This window comes from Salmo trutta, chromosome 30 (genome assembly GCF_901001165.1).
Source record: "Salmo trutta chromosome 30, fSalTru1.1, whole genome shotgun sequence".
Lineage (NCBI taxonomy): Eukaryota > Metazoa > Chordata > Actinopteri > Salmoniformes > Salmonidae > Salmo > Salmo trutta.
The window spans coordinates 37,604,462-37,630,418 of NC_042986.1; the positions used below are offsets into that span (position 1 = coordinate 37,604,462).

General features: G+C 44.4%; 1 protein-coding gene across 1 annotated transcript in view; it reads right to left on the reverse strand.

Annotated features, from left to right (window-relative positions):
- The window catches only part of LOC115168600 (laminin subunit beta-2), a 68,619-nt gene extending 48,477 nt beyond the window's left edge, over nt 1-20,142 (reverse strand). Inside the window, exons 1-3 of the mRNA XM_029724026.1 lie at nt 20,042-20,142; nt 19,733-19,812; nt 2,816-2,985 (exon numbers count right to left, since the gene is read on the reverse strand). Of these exons, the coding sequence (XP_029579886.1) occupies nt 2,816-2,985; nt 19,733-19,763 (201 nt within the window). The 5' untranslated portion in view covers nt 19,764-19,812; nt 20,042-20,142. The remainder of the gene's footprint in view (nt 1-2,815; nt 2,986-19,732; nt 19,813-20,041) is intronic.
- Nucleotides 20,143-25,957: the final 5,815 nt, after the last annotated feature.

The following is a 25,957-nucleotide window of genomic DNA, read 5'->3' on the forward strand; positions in this document are numbered from 1 at the left end:
CTACAAATTCAATCACATTTTATTAGTCACATGCGCCGAATACAACAGGTGAAGACCTTATAGTGAGATGCTTACTTACGAGCTACTAACCAACAATGCAGTTAAAAAATATATATATGGATAATAGGTGTTCAGGAGTCTTATGGCTTGGGGGTAGAAGCTGTTTAGAAGTCTCTTTGACCCAGACTTGGAGATCCGGTACCGCTTCCTGTGCGATAGCAGAGAGAACAGTCTATGACTAGGGTGGCTGGATTTTTTGACAATTTCTAGGGCCTTCCTCTGACACCGCCTGGTATAGAGGTCCTGGATGGCAGGAAGCTTAGCCTCAGTGATGTACTGGGCCATTCGCACTACCCTCTGTAGTGCCGTGCGGTCGGAGGCCGAGCAGTTGCCATACCAGGCAGTGATGCAACCAGTCAGGATGCTCTCGATGGTGCAGCTGTAGAACCATCGGCAAACTTAATGATGGTGTTGGAGTCGTGCCTGGCCGTGCAGTCATGAGTGAACAGGGAATACAGGAGGGGACTGAGCACGCACCCCTGAGGGGCCCCTGTGTTGAGGATCAGCGTCGCGGATGTGTTGTTACCTACCCTTACAATCTGGGGCGGCCCATCAGGAAGTCCAGGATCCAGTTGCAGAGGGAGGTGTTTAGTCCCAGGATCCTTAGCTTATTGATGAGCTTTGAGGGCACTATGGTGTTGAACGCTGAGCTGTAGTCAATGAATAGCATTCTCACATAGGTGTTCCTTTCGTCCAGGTGGGAAAGGGCAGTGTGGAGTGCAATAGAGACGGCATCATCTGTGGATCTGTTGGGGCGTTATGCAAATTGGAGTGGGTCATGGGTTTCTGGGATAATGGTGTTGTGAACCATGACCAGCCTTTCGAAGCACTTCATGGCTACAGACGTGAGTGCCAGGGGTCGATAGTCGTTTAGGCAGGTTACCTTAGTGTTCTTGGGCACAGGCACTATGGTGGTCTGCTTAAAACATGTTGGTATTACAGATTCGGACAGGGAGAGGTTGAAAATGTCAGTGAAGACACTTGCCAGTTGGTCAGCGCATGCTCGCAGTACACGTTCTGGTAATCCGTCTGGCCCTGCGGATTTGTGAATGTTGACCTGTTTAAAGGTCTTACTCATATCGGCTGCAGAGAGCGTGATCACACAGTCTTCCAGAACAGCTGGTGCTCTCATGCATGTTTCAGTGTTATTTGCCTCGAAGCGAGCATAGAAGTAGTTTAGTTCATCTGGTAGGCTCGTGTCACTGGGCAGCTCTCGGCTGTGCTTCCCTTTGTAGTCTGTAATGGTTTGCAGGCCCTGCCACATCCGACGAGCGTCAGAGCCGGTGTAGTACGATTTGATCTTAGTCCTGTATTGATGCTTTGCCTGTTTGATGGTTCGTCGGAGGGCATAGCGGGATTTCTTATAAGCTTCCAGGTTAGAGTCCTGCTCTTTGAAAGCGGCAGTTCTAGCCTTTAGCTCAGTGCGGATGTTGCCTGTAATCCATGGCTTCTAGTTGGGGTATGTACGTATGATCACTGTGGGGACGACGTCATCGATGCAAATATTGATGAAGCCAATGACTGATGTGGTGTACTCCTCAATGCCATCGGATGAATCCTGTAACATATTCCAGTCTGTGCTAGTAAAACAGTCCTGTAGCTTAGCATCTGCATCATCTGACCACTTATTTATTGATCCAGTCACTGGTGTTTCCTGCTTTAATTTTAGCTTGTAAGCAGGAATCAGGAGGATAGAATTATGGTCAGATTTGCCAAATGTAGGGTGAGGGAGAGCTTTGTATGCGTCTGTGTGTGGAATAAAGGTTTTTTTTCCCTCTGGTTGCATATTTAACATGCTGATAGAAATTTGATAAAACGTTTTTAAGTTTCCCTGCATTAAAGTCCCTGGCTACTAGGAGCGCCGTCTCTGGGTGAGCGTTTTCTTGTTTGGTTATGGTGGAATACAGCTCATTCAATGCTGTCTTAGTGTCAGCCTCTGTCCGTGGTGGCATGTAAACAGCTACGAAAAATACAGATGAAAACTCTCTAGGTAGGTAGTGTGGTCTACAGTATATCATGAGATACTCTACCTCAGGTGAGCAATAGCTCGAGACTTCCTTAGATATTGTGCACCAGCTGTTATTTACAAAAATACATAGTCCGCCGCGCCTTGTCTTACCAGACGCCGCTGTTCTATCCTGCCGGTACAGCGTATAACCAGCTAATTGTATGTTGATAGTGTCGTCGTTCAGCCACGTCTCCATGAAGCATAAGATATTACAGTTTTGAATGTCCCGTTGGTAGTTTAATCTTCCACGTAGGTCATCTATTTTATTGTCCAAAGATTGCAAGTTTGCTAGCAGAATGGAAGGAAGTGGGGGTTTATTCGATCGCCTACGAATTCTCATAAGGCAGCCCCGCCCTCCGGCCCCTGTTTTCTCCACCTCCTCTTCACACAAATCACGGGGATCTGGGCCTGTTCCCAAGAAAGCAGTATATCGTTCGCGTCGGCCTCGTCAGACTCGTTAAAAGAAAAAAAGGTTTCTGCCAGTCCGTGGTGAGTAATCGCAGTCCTGATGTCCAGAAGTTATTTTCGGTCATAAGAGACGGTAGCGGCAACATTATGTACAAAATAAGTAAAAAAAATAAGTTTCAAACAACACAAATAAACGAACAAAAAAGCACAATCGGGGTCAGAGGTTAGGGGTCAGAGGTGACACAGGTCAGGGGTCAAACAGAAACTCGGGACAGAAGGAGGTGAGATGGTAGGTGAGAGGATGTTGGGTACACACACACACAGAGAAACATCACTTGCCTGTAGATGACTGACAATACAGTAAGGCTCTTTCTTCCTGGAGCCGCAGGTAGACGAGGCCTTCAGGCTCTTCTCACGGCCTACCAACAGGTCTCCCGTTGCGGGGTAACAGCTGCCATGGGTACAGCCGTGGGCGTGGTCGGGCCCCTGGGCGGTGGCATAGGCCAGGGCTGGAGAATAAAGAAGAAGGAGAGGAGGTTAACAAAGGACAGGAAATGGCATCACAGCTGGGCGTTATAGCAGAAAGTCGCTTAGAGTGAAGAAATTAAGTTTAGTTTGGCTAGATATCTCTCTCTCTATCTCTCTTTCAATTACCATAATCCAAATGTGATTTCTGTGATGTCATTATGAGCAGCCTAATGGGTTACACACTCATTGCGTATGTGTCCGGTAAATTTCTCAAATGGTCGGTAAATTAAAATCTTTCCGGTCACGTTGTCTGGCGCCACACCACGGAAACCCTGGTGTGGGCTGATTGAAAATACACTTTTATGACACCCAACAGCCGTCAACATCCTGAAATAAATTCCTAGTGAAGCACTAGTGGGACCTGAAGGCCCTCAGTCTGACGAGAAGGGCCAGGGAGGAGGTCTGGCAGGGTCTTACTGACCTGAATCTGAATCTGTCTGTCTGTAACAGGTGCTTTAAATGTGCTCTATAGTTACAGGAAGCAAAAACATGCAGCACACACAGAGATAAACATGCACATGAAGAATCTACATTCAGTATTCAGTATGCTGCATACTGTGACAGTTTTAGGACTGCGAGTCTCCTGGGAAAAGTCCTGAGGAGATTTCAACTGAAACACTCTCTAGTCTAGAGGAAACCTGGCAATCAGACAAGTCTCACACTGGTGCTACTGCCAGGCACCGAACACACACACACACACACACACACACACACACACACACACACACACACACACACACACACACACACACACACACACACACCACAGTGATACACTTAGCATTTACTCAACACATAATAATGACTGTACCTGAGAAAAAGTCAAGATCATATGTTTCCTATGCAAACAGTGCATTTGTGTACATAGACAATGATGGGAATAAGTTAAACACCTTTCTTTGTTGTTGTTATCGTAATGATGTAGTAATGTTATCAAAATGTGTTGCTTAAAACAAGAGCAACAACAAACTAAATGGCCTGACTGCAACGATAAACTTTTCCTTCCTCTGGTGAAAAGGCTACAGTCTCTGGTCATGAGAAGTAAAGAGAGAAAGATGGAGAGCGATAGAGAGAGATAGGGAGAGAGATGGAGAGAGAGAGAGATGGAGAGATGGAGAGAGATGAGAGAGAGAGATGGAGAGAAAGAGATGAGAGAGATGAGAGATGGAGAGAAAGAGATGAGAGAGATAGAGAGAGAGAGAGATGGAGAGAGATGGAGAGAGATGGAGAGAAAGAGAGATAGAGAGGGAGAGAGAGAGATGGAGATAAAGCCTAATACAAAGCGTTTGTAGAGACATGGAGAGAACTCATCCAGGCTTAACATGATATCTATTTTGGTTGTTGGCACACACTCAAGCGTGTGTGTGTTGTCTAAGAAGAGGGGAGATGGGAGTGGGGGGATAGACTGATGTACAGCCTATAATTTCAGGGCCTCTCCTAAACTCTTTTATCCTGTCTCTGTCTGTCTGTCTGTCTGTCTGTCTGTCTGTCTGTCTGTCTGTCTGTCTGTCTGTCTGTCTGCCTGCCTGCCTGCCTGCCTGCCTGCCTGCCTGCCTGCCTGCCTGCCTGCCTGCCTGCCTGTCTGTCTGCCTGCCTGTCTGTCTGTCTGTCTGTCTGTCTGTGTTGGAGAGCTTTCCCAGACATCCAACACCCGTGTCCCAGTCCCTGGACAGAGACCGAGGGGAGTTGATGTCATAGTCCCTCCAGAACACAACAATATTGGTTCACCAGGTTATATACTGTTTAACCGTCCTCCAACTGAAATACTTTTTAATTTCAGTATCTGTTTCTCCAGGGTGAGAGTTATTTTGATCAAAGCACAGTGTGTGAGAAGAGGACCTGTATGAGATGAGTAACCATTCATCTCTTTCTGTCATAGGGAAATAAGTCAAAATGAAAAATCCCACTTGATGCTATAATAACATACTGGTGGAAATGGGTTGATGGTTGACTAGGCAGCAGAGTGAGTGAAATGGTTGATTAGGCAGCAGAGTGAGTGAAATGGTTGACTAGGCGGCAGAGTGAGTGAAATGGTTGACTAGGCAGCAGAGTGAGTGAAATGGTTGATTAGGCAGCAGAGTGAGTTAAATGGTTGACTAGGCAGCAGAGTGAGTGAAATGGTTGATTAGGCAGCAGAGTGAGTGAAATGGTTGATTAGGCAGCAAAGTGAGTTAAATGGTTAAATAGGCAGCAGAGTGAGTGAAATGGTTGATTAGGCAGCAGAGTGAGTGAAATGGTTGATTAGGCAGCAGAGTGAGTTAAATGGTTAAATAGGCAGCAGAGTGAGTGAAATGGTTGATTAGGCAGCAGAGTGAGTTAAATGGTTGATTAGGCAGCAGAGTGAGTTAAATGGTTGACTAGGCAGCATAGTGAGTGAAATGGTTGATTAGGCAGCAGAGTGAGTTAAATGGATGACTAGGTAGCAGTGTAAGTTAAGTGGTTGACTAGGCAGCAGAGTGAGTTAAATGGTTGATGGTTGACTAGGCAGCAGAGTGAGTTAAATGCTTGACAAGGAGGCAGTGAGTTAAATGGTTGACTAGGCAGCAGTGTGAGTTAAATGGTTGATGGTTGACTAGGCAGCAGAGTGAGTTAAATGGTTGACTAGGCAGCAGAGTGAGTTAAATGGTGAAATAGGCAGCAAAGTGAGTTAAATGGTTGACTAGGCAGCAGTGTGAGTTAAATGGTTGATTGTTGACTAGACAGCAGAGTGAGTGAAATGGTTGACCAGGCAGCAGTGTGAGTTAAATGGTTGACTAGGCAGCAGTGTGAGTTAAATGGTTGATTGTTGACTAGGCAGCAGAGTGAGTGAAATGGTTGACTAGGCAGCAGTGTGAGTTAAATGGTTAAATAGGCAGCAGAGTGAGTGAAATGGTTGATTAGGCAGCAGAGTGAGTGAAATGGTTGATTAGGCAGCAGAGTGAGTTAAATGGTTAAATAGGCAGCAGAGTGAGTGAAATGGTTGATTAGGCAGCAGAGTGAGTTAAATGGTTGATTAGGCAGCAGAGTGAGTTAAATGGTTGACTAGGCAGCATAGTGAGTTAAATGCTTGACAAGGAGGCAGTGAGTTAAATGGTTGACTAGGCAGCAGTGTGAGTTAAATGGTTGATGGTTGACTAGGCAGCAGAGTGAGTTAAATGGTTGACTAGGCAGCAGAGTGAGTTAAATGGTGAAATAGGCAGCAAAGTGAGTTAAATGGTTGACTAGGCAGCAGTGTGAGTTAAATGGTTGATAGTTGACTAGACAGCAGAGTGAGTGAAATGGTTGACTAGGCAGCAGTGTGAGTTAAATGGTTGATGGTTGACTAGGAGGCAGTGAGTTAAATGGTTGACTAGGCAGCAGAGTGAGTGAAATGGTTGACCAGGCAGCAGTGTGAGTTAAATGGTTGACTAGGCAGCAGTGTGAGTTAAATGGTTGATTGTTGACTAGGCAGCAGAGTGAGTGAAATGGTTGACTAGGCAGCAGTGTGAGTTAAATGGTTGATTGTTGACCAGGCAGCAGTGTGAGTTAAATGGTTGACTAGGCAGCAGAGTGAGTTAAATGGTTGACTAGACAGCAGAGTGAGTTAAATGGTTGACTAGGCAGCAGAGTGAGTTAAATGGTTGACTAGGCAGCAGAGTGAGTTAAATGGTTGACTCGGCAGCAGAGTGAGTTAAATGGTTGACTCGGCAGCAGAGTGAGTTAAATGGTTGACTAGGCAGCAGAGTGAGTTAAATGGTTGACTAGGCAGCAGTGTGAGTTAAATGGTTGACTAGGCAGCAGTTTGAGTGAAATGGTTGACTAGGCAGCAGAGTGAGTTAAATGGTTGACTAGGCAGCAGTGTGAGTGAAATGGTTGACTAGGCAGCAGTGTGAGTTAAATGGTTGACTAGGCAGCAGTGTGAGTTAAATGGTTGACTAGGCAGCAGTTTGAGTGAAATGGTTGACTAGGCAGCAGAGTGAGTTAAATGGTTGATTGTTGACCAGGCAGCAGTGTGAGTTAAATGGTTGACTAGGCAGCAGAGTGAGTTAAATGGTTGACTAGACAGCAGAGTGAGTTAAATGGTTGACTAGGCAGCAGAGTGAGTTAAATGGTTGACTAGGCAGCAGAGTGAGTTAAATGGTTGACTCGGCAGCAGAGTGAGTTAAATGGTTGACTAGGCAGCAGAGTGAGTGAAATGGTTGACTAGGCAGCAGAGTGAGTTAAATGGTTGACTAGGCAGCAGTGTGAGTTAAATGGTTGATGGTTGACTAGGCAGCAGAGTGAGTTAAATGCTTGACAAGGAGGCAGTGAGTTAAATGGTTGACTAGGTAGCAGTGTGAGTTAAATGGTTGATGGTTGACTAGGCAGCAGAGTGAGTTAAATGGTGAAATAGGCAGCAAAGTGAGTTAAATGGTTCACTATGAGGCAGTGTGAGTTAAATGGTTGATGGTTGACTAGGAGGCAATGAGTTACATGGTTGACTAGGCAGCAGAGTGAGTTAAATGGTTGACTAGGCAGCAGTGTGAGTTAAATGGTTGATGGTTGACTAGGCAGCAGTGTGAGTGAAATGGTTGACTAGGCAGCAGTGTGAGTGAAATGGTTGACTAGGCAGCAGTGTGAGTGAAATGGTTGACTAGGCAGCAGTGTGAGTTAAATGGTTGACTAGGCAGCAGAGTGAGTTAAATGGTTGATGGTTGACTAGGCAGCAGTGTGAGTTAAATGGTTAACTAGGCAGCAGTGTGAGTGAAATGGTTGACTAGGCAGCAGAGTGAGTTAAATGGTTGACTAGGCAGCAGAGTGAGTTAAATGGTTGACTAGGCAGCAGTGTGAGTTAAATGGTTGATGGTTGACTAGGAGGCAGTGAGTTAAATGGTTGACTAGGAGGCAGTGAGTTACATGGTTGACTAGGCAGCAGAGTGAGTTAAATGGTTGACTAGGCAGCAGAGTGAGTTAAATGGTTGACTAGGCAGCAGAGTGAGTGAAATGGTTGATTGTTGACTAGGAGGCAGTGAGTTAAATGGTTGACTAGGCAGCAGTGTGAGTTAAATGGTTGACTAGGCAGCAGAGTGAGTTAAATGGTTGACTAGGCAGCAGAGTGAGTGAAATGGTTGACTAGGCAGCAGTGTGAGTTAAATGGTTGACTAGGCAGCAGTGTGAGTTAAATGGTTGATGGTTGACTAGGCAGCAGAGTGAGTTAAATGGTTGACTAGGCAGCAGTGTGAGTGAATTGGTTGACTAGGCAGCAGTGTGAGTTAAATGGTTGACTAGGCAGCAGTGTGAGTGAAATGGTTGACTAGGCAGCAGTGTGAGTTAAATGGTTGACTAGGCAGCAGTGTGAGTTAAATGGTTGATGGTTGACTAGGCAGCAGTGTGAGTTAAATGGTTAACTAGGCAGCAGTGTGAGTGAAATGGTTGACTAGGCAGCAGAGTGAGTTAAATGGTTGACTAGGCAGCAGAGTGAGTTAAATGGTTGACTAGGCAGCAGAGTGAGTTAAATGGTTGACTAGGCAGCAGTGTGAGTTAAATGGTTGATGGTTGACTAGGCAGCAGTGTTGGTTTCTCATCTCAGCAGCTCTCTGCCATTTTCTCCTCCTACCCATACATGGACAGGCAGGGCCAGGGAGGAATGCAGGCCAGGCTGACAGCTGAGAGGGAGGCGTATCTCAGAGCTAACAAAATACTGCTATATTCTAGCCCCCGACTACTTTTTATTTATTCACTGAACCTTTATTTAACTAGGCAAGTCATTTATTATTTACAATGACGGCCTACACCTGCCAAACCCGGACGACGCTGGGCCAATTGTGTGCCGCTCTATAGGACTCCCAATCACTGCCGGTTGTGATACAGCCTGAAATCGAACCAGGGTGTCTGTAGTGACGCCTCTAGCACTGAGATGCAGTGCCTTAGACCGCTGCGCCACTTGGGAGCCCACTACCAGGATAGTGCTGTTCTATAGCCTACCCACAGACCAGTCGAGGTTGAGATACAAGCCCTGTTTTTCAGCTATTAGCCTAGCCTAGTATTAGCCACAGACCAGACGTCCTTCTGTTGAGCTAGCCTAGCCACAGATTAGGAGAGGTTGAGATACAAGAGCTGTCATTGAGCTATTAGCCTAGCTTAGCATTAGCCACAGACCAGAAGTACAAGTCCTACTGTTGAGCTAGGTGCTATCAAGTAGAAACATCTGCCACTTACACGATTGAATGAGAAATTTGGCAGAATTAAAGAGATCAAATCCATAAAAATGTAATGTGCTCTGAACATCATTATAATTCTCAGTCAACAGGACATTTCAGTGATTGTTTCCTCTCCTCTGCTCTGGACTATACTGAACTGCACATGTACTCTGCACTGCTAATGTGGTATATTATGTGTATAATAACAGTTATTTCCACCTCTTCCGAAAACAAGTGTAATTAGTTTAGACTGAACAGCTCCCAGCACTCTCTCTGGTCTGCAGTCGGCCTTGCCCAGGCTAATCTGCCTGTAATGGCCTGGACCAGATGGGCTTTTCTCACCTCATCTCTCTCTCTCTCTCTCTCTCTCTCTCTCTGTACAGTAATCGTCTTCTACGCTAAACCCCATTGCCTGTCCTGGCACTCTCTGGAGAGACGGCTGTGCCTGTCAGCTGGTGAGGGAGTGTAAAGAATAAAAAGCTCCAGTCGTTGTCTCCACGGTGAGAGCAGCAGGGACCTGATCTCTTTGACATGTCACTGGGTTGTGTTTGGAGACAGACAGGGGGCGGATGGCGATGTGACATCAAGAAGAAACATTCCAATCTGACTGGGTGACAAAGACGAAAAGGAATCTGCTGTCAGCACCTTCCTGGGTGTAAACACTGGAACCAATCACCAAGACAAACACAATCACATACAGTACACGCATACACAGACAGACAGTCATAAAATATGAAAGGGAGAATGCACCCCCCCCCCAAAGAGACAGCTATGGAGGTGACGCTACAGTACATCTAGAACACTTGTTTTTAGATAGTTGATGGCAGCATTTGGAGCTCTTGGCACAGCTTGCGTGGGAAGAGAGTAAACGAATTAGAGTAACACTGCAGACAGACAAACGTCCCTGCTTGGTATCCTGTTCCTGACCTGAATGTGGGTGTGGCTTTGAGAAAGCACAGGGAAGTATAGAACTGGCTCCACAGAGCAAACTAGCCTCCACAGAGCAAACTAGCCTCCACAGAGCAAACTAGGCTCCACAGAGCAAACTAGGCTCCACAGAGCAAACTAGCCTCCACAGAGCAAACTAGCCTCCACAGAGCAAACTAGGCTCCACAGAGCAAACTAGGCTCCACAGAGCAAACTAGCCTCCACAGGGCAGCAGAAAGTCAAACTAGCCTCCGCAGGGGAGGAGAAAGTCACACTAGCCTCCACAGGGCAGCAGAAAGTCAAACTAGCCTCCGCAGGGGAGGAGAAAGTCAAACTAGCCTCCACAGAGCAAACTAGCCTCCACAGGGCAGCAGAACGTCAAACTAGCCTCCACAGAGCAAACTAGGCTCCACAGAGCAAACTAGGCTCCACAGAGCAAACTAGCCTACACAGGGGAGAAGAAAGTCAAACTAGCCTCCACAGGGGAGGAAAAAGTCAAACTAGCCTCCACAGGGGAGGAGAAAGTCAAACTAGCCTCCACAGGGCAGCAGAAAGTCAAACTAGCCTCCACAGAGCAAACTAGCCTACACAGGGCAGCAGAAAGTCAAACTAGCCTCCACAGGGCAGGAGAAAGTCAAACTAGCCTCCACAGGGCAGGAGAAAGTCAAACTAGCCTCCACAGGGCAGCAGAAAGTCAAACTAGCCTCCACAGGGCAGCAGAAAGTCAAACAAGCCTCCACAGGGCAGGAGAAAGTCAAACTAGCCTCCACAGGGCAGCAGAAAGTCAATAGCCTTTGATTTTAATCCCTCCCACTAATTAGTTTATATTCACTCCTCCCTCCCCTCTCTCTCTCTGGTCTCTCTCTCCTTCCTCCCCTCTCTCTCTCTGGTCTCTCCTCCCTCCCCTCTCTCTATGGTCTCTATCTCCTCCCTCCCCTCTCTCTATGGTCTCTCTCTGTCCTCCCTCCACTCTCTATCTGGTCTCTGTCTCTGTCCTCCCTTCCCTCTCTATCTGGGCTCTCTCTCTTATCCCTCGCCTCTCTCTCTGGTCTCTCTCTCTCCTCCATCGCCTCTCTCTCTGGTCTCTCTCTCTCCTCCATCGGCTCTCTCTCTGGTCTCTCTCTCTCCTCCCTCCCCTCTCTCTCTGGTCTCTTCTAATGAGCCATCCACTCCCACATCCAGAGTAATGCGCCTCTCTCCTCCTTCCTCTCCTCCCTTCCAGCATGGAATCCTGGGATGCTGATTCCCCCGGGGGGGGGGGGGGGGGGGGGGGGTGAGGCAGATTGTCCAAGTAGGGATGTAAAGCAGAACTCCTGAGTGACCCTTGTTACCGTAGTGCTGCGCTGAGAGAGCCCTGCCTAGTTACTTACCCAGTCGTTAAGAGTATCGGGGTCTGCCACAGAGAAGCATCTGCTCCTGCTGGGTGTAAATCACCCTGGTTCTTCTACTCTGGTCTCCAGAGTCCTGTTACAGCCCCGGACCCTTGCCATACCTCCTATGCCCTTTGGTACTCCCAAGTCCCAGACCTGCTCAGTCACCAGCCCCTGGCCATGCTATTATTCAGTGTAAGTCTACGTGAGCAGTCAGACACACATGTGCAGCAGATGTTGGCTGCAGCCAGCCAGTCAAGTGGCTGTGAGTTTGATTTACTGACTAGTGCTCTCCGTTTGCCCTTTCACCAGCTGGAGTGACGGATGGAGAATCACTCAAATTCTCCACTGGAGCCAGACATTAGCAAGAAAAAAAGTATCACTTTTATTTAACCTTTTGGGGCTAGGGGGCAGTATTTGCACGGCCGGATAAAAAACGTACCCGATTTAATCTGGTTACTACTCCTGCCCAGAAACTAGAATATGCATATAATTAGTAGATTTGGATAGAAAACACTCTAAAGTTTCTAAAATTGTTTGAATGGTGTCTGTGAGTATAACAGAACTCATATGGCAGGCCAAAACCTGAGAAGATTCCATGCAGGACGTGCCCTGTCTGACAATTTGTTGTCCTTCTAGGTTATCTCTATCAAAAATACAGCATCTCTGCTGTAACGTGACATTTTCTAAGGCTTCCATTGGCTCTCAGAAGGCGCCAGAAAGTGGAATGAGAGCTCTGCAGTCTCTGGACTAAGTACAGCAGCTCTGTTTCTTACTGACCTGCCTGGGGACAGTGACACTGGAGATGCGCGTTCATGTGAATTCTCCATTTTGTTCTTTCAGTCTTTGAACGAATACAACGTCGCCCGGTTGGAATATTATCGCTATTTTACGAGAAAATTTTTAAACAGCGTTTGACATGCTTCGAAGTACGGTAATGGAATATTTTGACATTTTTTGTCACAAAATGCGCCCGCGCGTCACCCTTCGGATAGTTACCTGAACGCATGAACAAAACGGAGCTATTTCAATATAACTATGGATTATTTCGAACCAAAACAACATTTGTTGTTGAAGTAGAAGTCCTGGGAGTGCATTCTGACAAAGAACAGCAAAGGTAATCCAATTTTTCTTATTGTAAATCTGAGTTTGGTGAGGGCCAAACTTGGTGAGTGTCAAATTAGCTATCTACTCAGAATATTGCAAAATGTGCTTTCGCCGAAAAGCTATTTTAAAATCTGACACCGCGATGGCAATATCGGAGTTCTGTATCTATAATTCTTAAAATAATTGTTATGTATTTTGTCAACGTTTATCGTGAGTAATTTAGTAAATTCACCGGAAGTTTGCGGTGGGTATGCTAGTTCTGAACATCACATGCTAATGTAAAAAGCTGTTTTTTGATATAAATATGAACTTGATTGAACAAAACATGCATGTATTGTATAACATAATGTCCTAGGAGTGTCATCTGATGAAGATCATCAAAGGTTAGTGCTGCATTTAGCTGTGGTTTTGGTTTTTGTGACATATATGCATGCTTTGAAAATGGCTGTGTGATTGTTTTTGGCAGGGTACTCTCCTGACAATCTAATGTTTTGCTTTCGCTGTAAAGCCTTTTTGAAATCGGACAGTGTGGTTAGATTAACGAGAGTCTTGTCTTTAAAATGGTGTAAAATAGTCATATGTTTGAGAAATTGAAGTTATAGCATTTATGAGGTATTTGTATTTGAGGACAAAGGCTATTTTAAGGTTACAATTAGGGTTGAAATTAGGTTAGGGTTACGGGTTAAGGCTAGGGTAAGATTTAGGGTTTGGGGTTGGGAAAATATGATTTTAAATGGAAATACGTGTGTGTGTGTGTGTGTGTGTGTGTGTGTGTGTGTGTGTGTGTGTGTGTGTGTGTGTGTGTGTGTGTGTGTGTGTGTGTGTGTGTGTGTGTGCGTGCGTGTGTGTACTGTGTATGACTGAGCCTGAACATGCCTCCGTTCATATGTGTGATGGTAGGAAGTCATTTTTCTTTCCATTTCAGTTGAACCAAGACCAGCAGCTGACCCTTCCTGTCCCTTGGGACACAGAGAGATGACCTGGGTAAGCCAGACACTTCCTCTCATTTCTCTCCGGGTATCACTAGAGATGAGTAATGAAACAAGGAAGAGGTAAGAAATCTCACTTACAGATGGCTGCAACATACCTTAAACCCCTAAGGAAGACATACACCTTCTGGCCACATGTTCACAATTTCACACAACCTACATCCACATAAAGAGTTTCTTTCCAAAACGCTACATCCACCAAGTTTATTATTTATTTTCAGCCTGGTCCAGCATCTTGTTGGATGATTTGTATATTTTGTAAATACCTGCATCGGCTCCAAGAGCCTTAAAATAAAAACCCTGCACTGGGTCTTCTGCTTCCTGCTTCACCAACACCAGCCAGACAGCTCCAACCATCCAGGTCAAGTACAGGGTTCTATCAATTGAATTGTCTGCATTTTTATGTATATATTTTTTTCCCCCAACCCTACCATCTCTACCCTGATTGGAGTAAACTAACGGACAACAATACTTCTACTGCTTGTTACAGCTATTTTTGCTCACATGTACAGTACATCTAGTGACATAATTATACATATATTCCTACTTTTCGCAATAGCTGGATTTTACTCTTTCTGTAAGTGCTGGATTTTACTCTTTCTGTAAGTGCTGGATTTTACTCTTTCTGTAAGTGCTGGATTTTACTCTTTCTGTAAGTGCTGGATTTTACTCTTTCTGTAAGTGCTGGATTTTCACCCACAGTGGCCAATCCACTATTCATTGTGATCTTACCTCCGACGTTCACAGATTAACACATCTTTCCAAGTATAATGCCATTTTACTATTTTATTTTGCAACACATCACTCCATTTTACTGTGATGTCTTACAAAGGTCCTGAACCTTCCTGTTTGTAAAATGTCTAGTGATATTGCCCTAAAAATAAATACTTTAGCCAAGAGTATAATGATATATCCCATTGACTGATGGTGGTTTTTCAGATCCCCTAACAACACAGTTTGCAGGTCAATCTGAAACCGGATATTATGACGAAACAACCATTCCTGGACTCCAAAAGCGAGCCACCGATGAACAATACCAGAAAATATGTTCTACAGATTCTGTTTCCTCGTGGCAGTCTGCACAGGGCTGACTGTTATATACCCCATATATTGAGAATTATTTTTGTAGCAAGTATTTTATATAATAGCTTAAATTGAAATGAACGGATTGATGTGTCAATTGTTTATATTTCAGTTCAAAGACCCGATGCCAAGGTAGTGGCACATCAAAGACCTGATGCCAAGGTAGTGGCACATCAAAGACCCGATGCCAAGGTAGTGGCACATCAAAGACCTGATGCCAAGGTAGTGGCACATCAAAGACCCGATGCCAAGGTAGTGGCACATCAAAGACCTGATGCCAAGGTAGTGGCACATCAAAGACCTGATGCCAAGGTAGTGGCACATCAAAGACCTGATGCCAAGGTAGTGGCACATCAAAGACCTGATGCCAAGGTAGTGGCACATCAAAGACCTGTTCCCAACTAACTTTCATTTTATAAGCCATTGCTTTCAAACCATTTTACTTTAAGTAAAACTGATACATTTTTAGATTTATACTAATCATTTTAAGCCATAAGGATTTTCAATGGGTGGCAGATAGACTAATTAATTTTTTCTTCCAATTTTATGGCAGAGCCGAGATGTTTTTTTATAATTTTGTATTGAGAATACACCTCCATACACTGTTACATGCTTGTGTGACACAATTTTACCGTCCTTGTTTACAATGTCCTTCATAAATATTACGGGAATTACATCACAACTCTGGTTACCTGAGAGAGAAAAAAATGGGTATTCCAAAAATGAATTGGAGACACACCTCTGTTCCAGCTGGGCCAAACGAGTGATCTAACCTTTTATTTAACCCACCACCCCATCATAAATACATAGAGTCCATGTGCTAACCTGTAGAGTATCTCGGGCTCTTTGTCTACATGTCAAGGTGCAATGGTAATAACATAATAAGAGCACCTCCAACTTCGAGAATCAGGCTAGGCTACATACACTATATATACAAAAGTATGTGGACTCCCCTTCAAATGAGTGAATTCGGCTATTTCAGTCACGCCCGTTGATGACAGGTGTATAAAATCGAGCACACAGCCATGCAATCTCCATAGACAAACATTGGCTGTAGAATGGCCTTACTGAAGAGCTCAGTGACTTTCAAAGTGACACTGTCATAAGATGCCACCTTTCCAACAAGTCAGTTTGTCAAATTTCTGCCCTGCTAAAGCTGCCCCGGTCAACTGTAAGTGCTGTTATTGTGAAGTGGAAACGTCTAGGAGCAACAACGGCTCAGCTGCGAAGTGGTAGGCCACACAAGCTCACAGAACGGGCCCGCCGGGTGCTGAAGCGTATAAAAACCGTCTGTCCTCGGTTGCAACACTCCCTACCGAGTTCCAAACTGACTCTGGGAGCAATGTCAGCACAAGAACTGTTTGTAATTTCAGATTGCATATCTTGTTCACATGCATTGTTTCTGAAGTGCTTACTACACACACACACACACACAGTGAAGTAAGGTTGGCTGTAGGAGAATTTACATCTTGACTTCAAGTTCCATATAAGGGCATATTGTGACGTTTCTATGTAGCACGGTTTTTCCCCAGGAGGGCACACATGCTCAGTTGTTACCCATCTCCACTGCTGTGGCAGTCGGCTACATGAGATAATGACATGAAATAAACCGCAACTGTTAAAGGTGGAAAAGTACACATTTCCTGACTCATAACCAATAGTACTTTGACAAAAATAGCAAATTCGGCCCGTATGCTTTCAATAAAACAATGAATTTGTCCACAATTCGCAGATTTCTGAATCATGAATTCACTGGCAACGGGAGCAGAGTGACGCCTGCATCCAGCAATGTTACGAGTTACATGATCTGTTTTTTTTGCAGCTCTTTCAGTAGGGCACTACAGGGAGAGAGAGGGGCAGAGTGTAAACTCCAGTGGAAATAGTTTCAATGTATGTAATCACTTTGGAGTTTCTGGATTTTGGATGAACTTCTCCTTTAAGATGAATACACTTACTGTAAGTAACTCTTGATGAGAACATCTGCTAAATGACAAAAACATTTTAAATGTAAATGTTTTACATACAGATCTCATATTACTGTATTGAATTATTAAATATATATATACAGTATCAGTCAAAAGTTTGGACACACCTACTCATTCAAGGGTTTTTCTTTCTTTATTTTTACTATTTTCTACATTGTAGAATAATAGTGAAGACATCAAATCTAGGAAATAACACATGTGAGAAATGTATCATGTGAGAAATGTTTCATTTGTAAAAAAAAGTGTATGTTACATTTGAATGTGTAAAATCAAGCACTACTGCTAAGAGTGAGGCAGATGTATAGCATTTTGCAAAATAACATGATTATTTGTCTCTCTGAAATGAAACAATCAAGTGATGGATTTTGAACAAATACATGTCTGTCATTGAACAATCCCATGCAATGATTAAATAGTGAAAACACACCAATCTCTTTCATAAGTTCTTTAAACCAAAAAAAGCTAATTTACCAACATTTCTGAAAATGGATATATATCGTTTTGGAATTAAACTTCACCTGTAATACCAAACTAAATCAGCCGTCTTAGCTAAATGACTTAAATGTAAATGTAAATGTAGCTCTACCTATGGGGGTATCTATATACCAGTCAATTACAGGAGAGCACTGACCTGTCTTTATGACCACATGAAACAGCTGGGTTTAAAGGTGAGTGTTATTTTTACTAGGCAACCATCTAGTCTGGAGACTGTGCAGGGAGAGGGAGGGCAGGGGAGGGTGTCAGTGAAACAATAGTGGACTGACCATCCCCCTCAGGCTCCATAATGAACGTCATGTCCACTCTTAAATACAGGTGTATTTAAGACGTATGACAGAGCCTATCATTATACAATAGAGCTTGGTTGTAGATGCATACAGCAGTGAGATGAAGAGGCAGAAGCTGGGCAGGCCTGGAGGGGCCACACAGTACAGGCTTTCTCTCCCCCCCCCCCCCCCCCCCTGGGCCTTGTGTGTTATATTTCTTAAGAGTGGGAGTAGACCAGAAAGCAGCCCATCTTTCCAAGAAGACAGGTAGACAGTAGAGGAACAGCTAATTGGAACACTGTGGGAGGGAGTTAAAGCTTGAGGAGAATGTATGATCTCATATGGTTTTAACATGTAAGACCACAGCAAGACAGGGCTATGGCCATCAATCAGCGGAGACAAAAAGGCTGAGATAGAAAAAATTATATATTGTAACCTTCATTCATACACCCACTGTTTCAAGTGACAACTGGTAGGAAACAATCCCAACTTTTACCTGACGCATTGTGTTTTCACTCTAAACTTCAAGTGCACTTACTTTGTTATACACAACCTCAACTTGACCCTGACCACCATTCACTACTGATGAAGTACAAGCCCCAAAACACAGTTCACAATAGGTACTGTTATCCTATATGACCCTATCATGTACACTGGGGTCAGGTTAAACATGATACTAACAGTGACAGTCACCCTCTTGTTCTTAGAGAGAACATCTCCTCATCCTCCTCCTCATCATCCCCCCCCCACCTCCTTGCCCTCCTCCTCATCGTCCTCCCCCTCATCATCCTCCTCATCTTCCTCCTCCTCATCCTCCTTTTTTTGCAGAGAAAAGTCCCTGCCTACCACCCTTCTTCTCTCTCATAACCCCCCCCCCTCTCTCTCTCTCCCTCTCCTTCTGGTTTCTGTGGTTGGCTTTAACTGGCCCATTGTTCTTGAATCCACGAGTTCCGGAGTCTCTGCCCACAGAGGGGCTCCCAACACTGGGCACCAGCCTGTACCTGTCCTTCACCTGCACACAAAAAAAAAACCCGGTGCTCCAGGAGACTAGAAGAAACTATGTAACAGAGGCTTTAGTTCTATAAGGAATGCTTCTGTCCTCTTTCATGTAAGCCTGAACACTCGTCACCAACGTACATTCTTTCAGAGGGAGATTTATTCACAAAAGAACAGTTTGTTCAGCCTTTTCTTCTCTCCTTTCACTCCCCAGTAAAGAAGGTCCCTGTTCACGGTCTTTCTTAACACAGCTGCTGTTCCCCGTCTACTAATCACTACAATGGGGGCTCACGTGCAGAATCACCTGCAAGGCTTTTCAGAATGACTGGGTGGAGACCACTGTGACACAAATGACCCAATGAAGACCAGTTACATTTGGAGTGTGAGACAGGAGCCTCAGCTGTCAACGATCTATAGAAAATAGAGACACTGCTCTTTAAAATCCCCAGCCCTCTCATCCTCTAGCACCTTCTGAGGAGGAGGAGGAGGAGGAGGAGGAGGAGGAGAGGAGAAAAGTGAAAGGGTGAGGAGAGAGAGAAGAGCTGAGCTTTGTCCATCTGATCAGCCAGTCCCTTTCACCCACACACGAAAAGTAATTAACCTAGTCTGGCCCAATGATGTGTGGAGATGGAAATGACCCCTGACCTCCAGAGGTCACACACAGAGGCGTCAGGGTTCTGAAGAGATCACTCTGTATCTCTTTAATGACAGACTGCTGGGTAGACTACACTCACAAGTAGAACCCTCTAACAAAGCCCAGTCCTCAGCCTCGGATTAAATACCCCCTCCCCCAACCCACACACCCTGTTATGCTGTAACAACAACATCGTTGGTGGGGTGGACTGACTCCATTTGCGGATTCAGCTGGGCTGTTTTAGGAGAACCATAAACAACAAACAGAGTTGATGGTTATCCTCCCCAAAGCACAAAGTCCCACCCTGACACCTCTCCAACACCACCCAGGAAGACAGGGGAATTTAGCACCAAGGACAGTGGCCCAACTGTGAACTGAGAAGTGACCCCTGAGGAGGGGAATGGGGATCCCCCCAAAAAACACGGCATCTTGTCTCAGAGCTGGAGACAGTAAACACAACCCTCTGTCCTGTCCTTCAGCCATGTAGGCTATAGTACATCTGTACAGGTTTCTGTCCATTTGTTTTCATTCTGGATGCTTCAGGTACACACATTTTGCTGTGATTTTAACCTTGAAATTCTATATCGCAAGTTCACAACACATATATTCAACAGTATAAATGACAGAACCACTGAGCAGTTTACAACTCATACCGTATTCATTGCATCATTAGGCCGTTGGTTGGCACAGGAAAATGTTAATTGCCTTCAAAGCGGTCAGCGAAAACGCTACTTACCGCAGATGAAAATGACCAGTGTCACGTGCATGGCTTTATGTTCATCAGCCAATCAATCCCCTTTGAAGTGTAGATTCAGACTGAAAATGTTACATAGACATAGTCTGGTATGAATCATTTTACACGTCAACGCAATCAATGAAGATCCGACAGAACGTTTTGATTCCACACGTATTTCAAAAGAAAAACACTATGATAAACTAATACGGCATTAGAATGTATAGGTTCCAGGTTGGAAGGTTTACTGTAATATAACAACGTTATTCAACTGTAATAAATGATTTCAGAGAGATTAAAAATAAAACTTACACCCTTTATATCAGTAGGTTTGATCCCCGATCCCCCTGTTAAATTGAATGCGAGGTTGAGCAGAGTTAGAGTGATCTGAAGTCTGGCGACCACTCTCCAAAGTTCTGTCCTGAGTCTCGTTTGATGGAAACTCCGCAGCGGACCGTCTTTCGTAGGAATGGACTCGCACTTCTGGCTACTCGAGTTCTGATCACGTCTGACTGGGGGGTTGCATATGTTTATTGTAGTGTAATAACGCCGAAACAAAAATCCACTTATAAAACGGTTTAACCCTTGTGTGGTGTTCATGTTTTTGTTATTTACCCAATGTTCGCGGGTCTGATGGACGTACAACATTGTTGGGTTTTTAAAACAATACAGCCATAACAATTGACGTAAAATATGTCATACTTAATACTTAGCTAATATTTGGTTCATATTTGCCATTTACCTCTGCTAGATCACATTTATCAATAAAAGCGCTATTAATTTTTTTTATTAAAATGTGATTTTTTTGTCAGTAAAAATCAATTATAATCAATACATGCATGGAATAAATCATGTTTATCTTGAACAAATATAAATTAAACAAGGTTTTCATCACTATTGATGTTTATTGCTTTGAACTGAACAAATTGGAAGAACAAATTTTACATTCAGTATTTTATGGAAATGATAAATGAGCCCCATTGAACACAAATCAAGGCTGGTCTAGACACCACATGAGGGACAGAGTTTTACTGTGTGTGTTGTGAATGTATTTCTTTCACTTGATGCATGTGTACTGTGTCTTCCTGTCCTTCTTATGTCCACACACATCACAACGTTTCTTCTTGTTGCTACCGGCTGCAGTCCAGAATGATGAAAACACTTAGTTCAGGAGTTTTACTAACATCTCACTCACTCACTCACTCACTCACTCACTCACTCACTCACTCACTCACTCACTCACTCACTCACTCACTCACTCACTCACTCACTCACTTACTCACTCACTCACTCACTCACTCACATATATAGTTACAACAGGCCGAGGTAGGAGAGTCAGACACACACACAACAACATCACTCACACTTACTATTGGAGTTGTTGGTTCTGTGGGTCGGGCGGATGGGGAACCAGCATCCTCCTCCTGAATCCTCCTCACGATGGCTGCAGAAGCTGGGGTCCTTGGGATATGTTGCCTCCTCTGGATTTAAGGTCTCACCAACGCCTTGCCCAGCTCCTCGAGAAAGAGCTGTCTCCTCTGGAGCTTCCCTCTGTTCCAATCTGGGTTCAACTCCATCCAGATGACAAATGCGTTGTACGCTGAGATGTCCAAGATGTTGAAGAATATCACAGGTGTCCAGCGTAGGGTTCTTCTTCTGCAGCTGTAGCCAGTCACCAACTTGTCTAAATTGTCCACCCCTCCTTTTGTGGCATTATAATCCATTATGATTTAGTTTTTTGCTGTTCCTGGCCACAGATTCTCCCATCCCTATGCAGCGTACTCATGAGAAGCACATTTTTGCCTTTCTTTGGCACGTAGGACACTAGGGACGTGTCGGCCGTGAACACAAACTTAGAGGAATTGATAGGCCTGTTCCGTGTATTCAACAGCTAACATCGTCAGCTTCCTCTTGAGGAGCTCCTGTCCCAGCTTGTGCGAAGTAAAAAAGTTATCGCATGTTGTGGCCATGAAGTCTCTTTGTCATGTCCAGGACAACCCACATCCCTTGGTTCTTCTCAGGGACCACTTCATCTGGCTTCTCCATATACACTTGCAAGTTCCATGCATATGATGAAGAAGCATCACAGGCAGCCCAGATCTTGATTCCATATTTTGTGGGTTGAGACGGTATGCACTGCCTGAAGGGCAGCGGCCCCTAAACAGCATAAGCTGCTCATCAACAGCAACGTTGGGCCCAGGGTTGTAAAACAGGGGAAGGCAGTCCACCTACTTGTCCCACACTGACCTGATTGCAGCTAGCTTGTCTCTCTGCCGCCAAGCTGGTCTGGCGTCTCGGTTATCGAAGCGGATAATCCTGGAAATAATGTAGAAGTGTTCCAAAGACATTGTTGCACGAAAAAGTTCTGCCAATTTCTGCATCCCACAGGGATTCTGTGTATTCCCCAATGGATCTGAAAAAAAACAGCAAGGACAAGAACCCCCAAAAATGCATGTAAATGAGTTTGGCCCACCTCCTACCATCTCTCTCCAAAAACACACCTTTCCTCCAAATTAGTGCAGTCCAGAATGATTTTCTGGATGGTGTCTGGGATGAACAGTTCAAAAGAAGACTTTATGTCCTGCACATGAGTAACCGCCATCCGCGTCGGCCCTGGTTGCATCCTTATCACAGTGGCAGCCATGTGGGGTGGCTCATTCCTTGGGCAAGAAGATTATCCAATTTCACAATTTTTTGACATCCATATTTCTCCTCCTGCAGGCTGCTGATGAGCTGGTTGCTGATGGGCTGGTCCTGGGGCTGGCTGAGGGTCAATCTCATCCTCTTCTTCCAACTCACTGTCAGACTCCAAATTGACAGAGACATGATCCTCATATTCGGAAAATTCTTCCTCTTCCAAAGTGGAAGACTTATTTCTAAGGGCCTCTGAGCAGAGATTGTTTTTGCCATACTGGTTAATTGTGGTAAGGAGCCAAACATGCAAAGCTATTTATTTGTTGTGTCCCTCCCCCAATGTGTACCTGGCTGGGGTAGAGTGCGGGAAAATAAAGATTTTTTTTTACAATGTATTGAAATAATGTATCAAAAGAATGTACTGTAATAACATTGTGTAGTTTCACACAATACAAAGGGTAAAGAGTGTGAAAAAAGTGGGAGACAAGCAGACAGGCAGGGAGACAAACAGGTTATTGATGCAGCAGGACCAGGGAGGAGGAAGACAGCGTGAAGGCACACAGCAAACCTTTTTGTTAAATGTTTCATTGTTTCATCTACACACACACACTCAGGATGATTTTTATTTTATTTTTGTTAACATTGAAAATGGGTCCCACAGACCCAAACATCACACAATGGTTTAACATTCATTATGGTTATACATACAGTACCAGTCAAAAGTTTGGACACACATAGTCAAGGGTTTTTCTTTATTTGTACTATTTTCTACATTGTAGAATAATAGTGAAGAAGTCAAACTATGAAATAACACATATGGAATCATGTAGTAAACCAAAAAGTGTATATTTTATATTTGAGATTCTTCAAAGTAGCCACCCTTTGCCTTGATGACAGCTTTGTACACTCTTGGCATTCTCTCAACCAGCTTCACTGGAATGCTTTTCCAGCAGTCTTGAAGGAGTTCCCACATATGCTGAGCACTTGTTGGCTGCTTTTCTTTCACTCTGATGTCCAACTCATCCCAAACCATCTCAATTGGGTTGAGGTCGGGTGATTGTGGAGGCCAGGTCATCTGATGCAGCACTCCATCACCCTCCTTCTTGTTCAAATAGCCCTTACACAGCCTGGAGGTGTGTTGGGTCATTGTCCTGTTGAAAAACAAATGATAGTCCCACTAAGCACAAACCACATGGGATAGCGTATCGCTGCGGAATGCTGTGGTAGCCATGTTGGTTAAGTGTGCCTTGAATTCTAAATATATCACCGACAGTGTCACCACCAACGCACCATCACACCTCCTCCTCCATGCTTCATGGTGGGAACTACACATCCGTTCACCATACTCTGCGTCTCACAAAGACAAGGCAGTTGAAACCAAAAATCTCAAATTCGGACTCATCAGACCAAAGGACAGATTTCCACCAGTCTAATGTCCATTGCTGGTGTTTCTTGGCCCAAGCAAGTCTCTTCTTATTGGTGTCCTCTAGTAGTGGTTTCTTTGCAGCTATTCGACCATGAAGGCCTGATTCACCTAGTCTCCTCTGAACAGTTGATGTTGAGATGTTCCTGTTACTTGAACTTTGAATAGTTATTTGGGCTGCAAGCTGAGGTGCAGTTAACTCCAATGAACTTATCCTCTGCAGCAGAGGTAACTCTGCGTCTTTCTTTCCTGTGGCGGTCCTCATGAGAGCCAGTTTCATCATAGCGCTTGATTGCTTTTATGACTGCTCTTGAAGAAACTTTAAAAGTTATTGACATGTTCCGTATTGACTGACCTTCATGTCTTAAAGTAATGATGGACTGTCATTTCTCTTTGCTTATTTGAGCTGTTCTTGCCATAATATGGACTGGTATTTTACCAAATAGGGCTATCTTCTGTATACCACCCCTACCTTGTCACAACACAACTGATTTGCTCAAAGGAAGTAAAGATATTCCACAAATGTACTTTTAACAAGGCACACCTGTTAATTGAAATACATTCCAGGTGACTATGTCATGAATCTGGTTGAGAGAATGCCAAGAGTGTGCAAAGCTGTCATCAAGGCAAAAGGTGGCTACTGCTATATTTTTTTAATATAAAATATATTTTGATTTGTTTAACACTTTTTTGGTTACTACATGATTCCACGTGTTAAACTCAGCAAAAAAATAAATGCCCCTTTTTCAGGACCCTGTCTTTCAAAGATAATTTGTAAAATCCAAATAACTTCACAGATCTTCATTGTAAAGGGTTTAAACACAGTTTCCCATTCTTGTTCAATGCACCATAAACAATTAATGAACATGCACGTGTGGAACGGTCATTAAGACACTAACAGCTTATAGACAGTAGGCAATTAAGGTCACAGTTATGACAACTTAGGACACTAAAGAGGCCTTTCTACTGACTCTGAAAAACACCAAAAGAAAGATGCCCAGGGTCCCTGCTCATTTGGCTTCCTATTTCGCAACAAAGCATCCTTCACTCATGCTGCCAAACATACCCTCGTAAAACTGGCCATCCTACCGATCCTCGACTTCGGCGATGTCATTTACAAAATAGCATCCAATACCCTACTCAATAAACTGGATGCAGTCTATCACAGTGTCATCCGTTTTGTCACCAAAGCCCCATATACTACCCACCACTGCGACCTGTACGCTCTTGTTGGCTGGCCCTCGCTTCATACTCGTCGCCAAACCCCCTGGCTCCAGGTCATCTACAAGACCCTGCTAGGTAAAGTCCCCCCTTATCTCCGCTCACTGGTCACCATAGCAGCACCCACCTGTAGCACGCGCTCCAGCAGGTATATCTCTCTGGTCACCCCCACTGCCAATTCCTCCTTTGGCCGTCTCTCCTTCCAGTTCTCTGCTGCCAATGACTGGAACGATCTACAAAAATCTCTGAAACTGGAAACACTTATCTCCCTCACTAGCTTTAAGCACCAGCTGTCAGAGCGGCTCACAGATCACTGCACCTGTACATAGCCCATCTTTAATTTAGCCCATACAACTACCTCTTCCCCTACTGTATTTATTTATTTTGCTCCTTTGCACCCCATTATTTCTACTTTGCACTGTCTTCCACTACAAATCTACCGTTCCAGTGTTTTACTTGCTATATTGTATTTACTTTGCCACCATGGCCTTTTTTGCCTTTACCTCCCTTATCTCACCTCATTTGCTCACATTGTATATAGACTTATTTTTCTACTATATTCTTGACTGTATGTTTGTTTTACTCCATGTGTAACTCTGTGTTGTTGTATGTGTCGAACTGCTTTGCTTTATCTTGGCCAGGTCGCAGTTGTAAATGAGAACTTGTTCTCAACTTGCCTACCTGGTTAAATAAAGGTGAATTAAAAAATAAATAAATTATAAATACAATTTGCGTGATCGTGCCTTAGGCATGCTGGAAGGAGGCATGAGGACTGCAGATGTGGCCAGGGCAATAAATTGCAATGTCCGTACAGTGAGACGCCTAAGACAGCACTACAGGGAGACAGGACGGACAGCTGATCATCCTCGCAGTGGCAGACCACGTGTAACAACACCTGCACAGGATCGGTACATCCGAACATCACACCTGCGGGACAGGTACAGGATGGC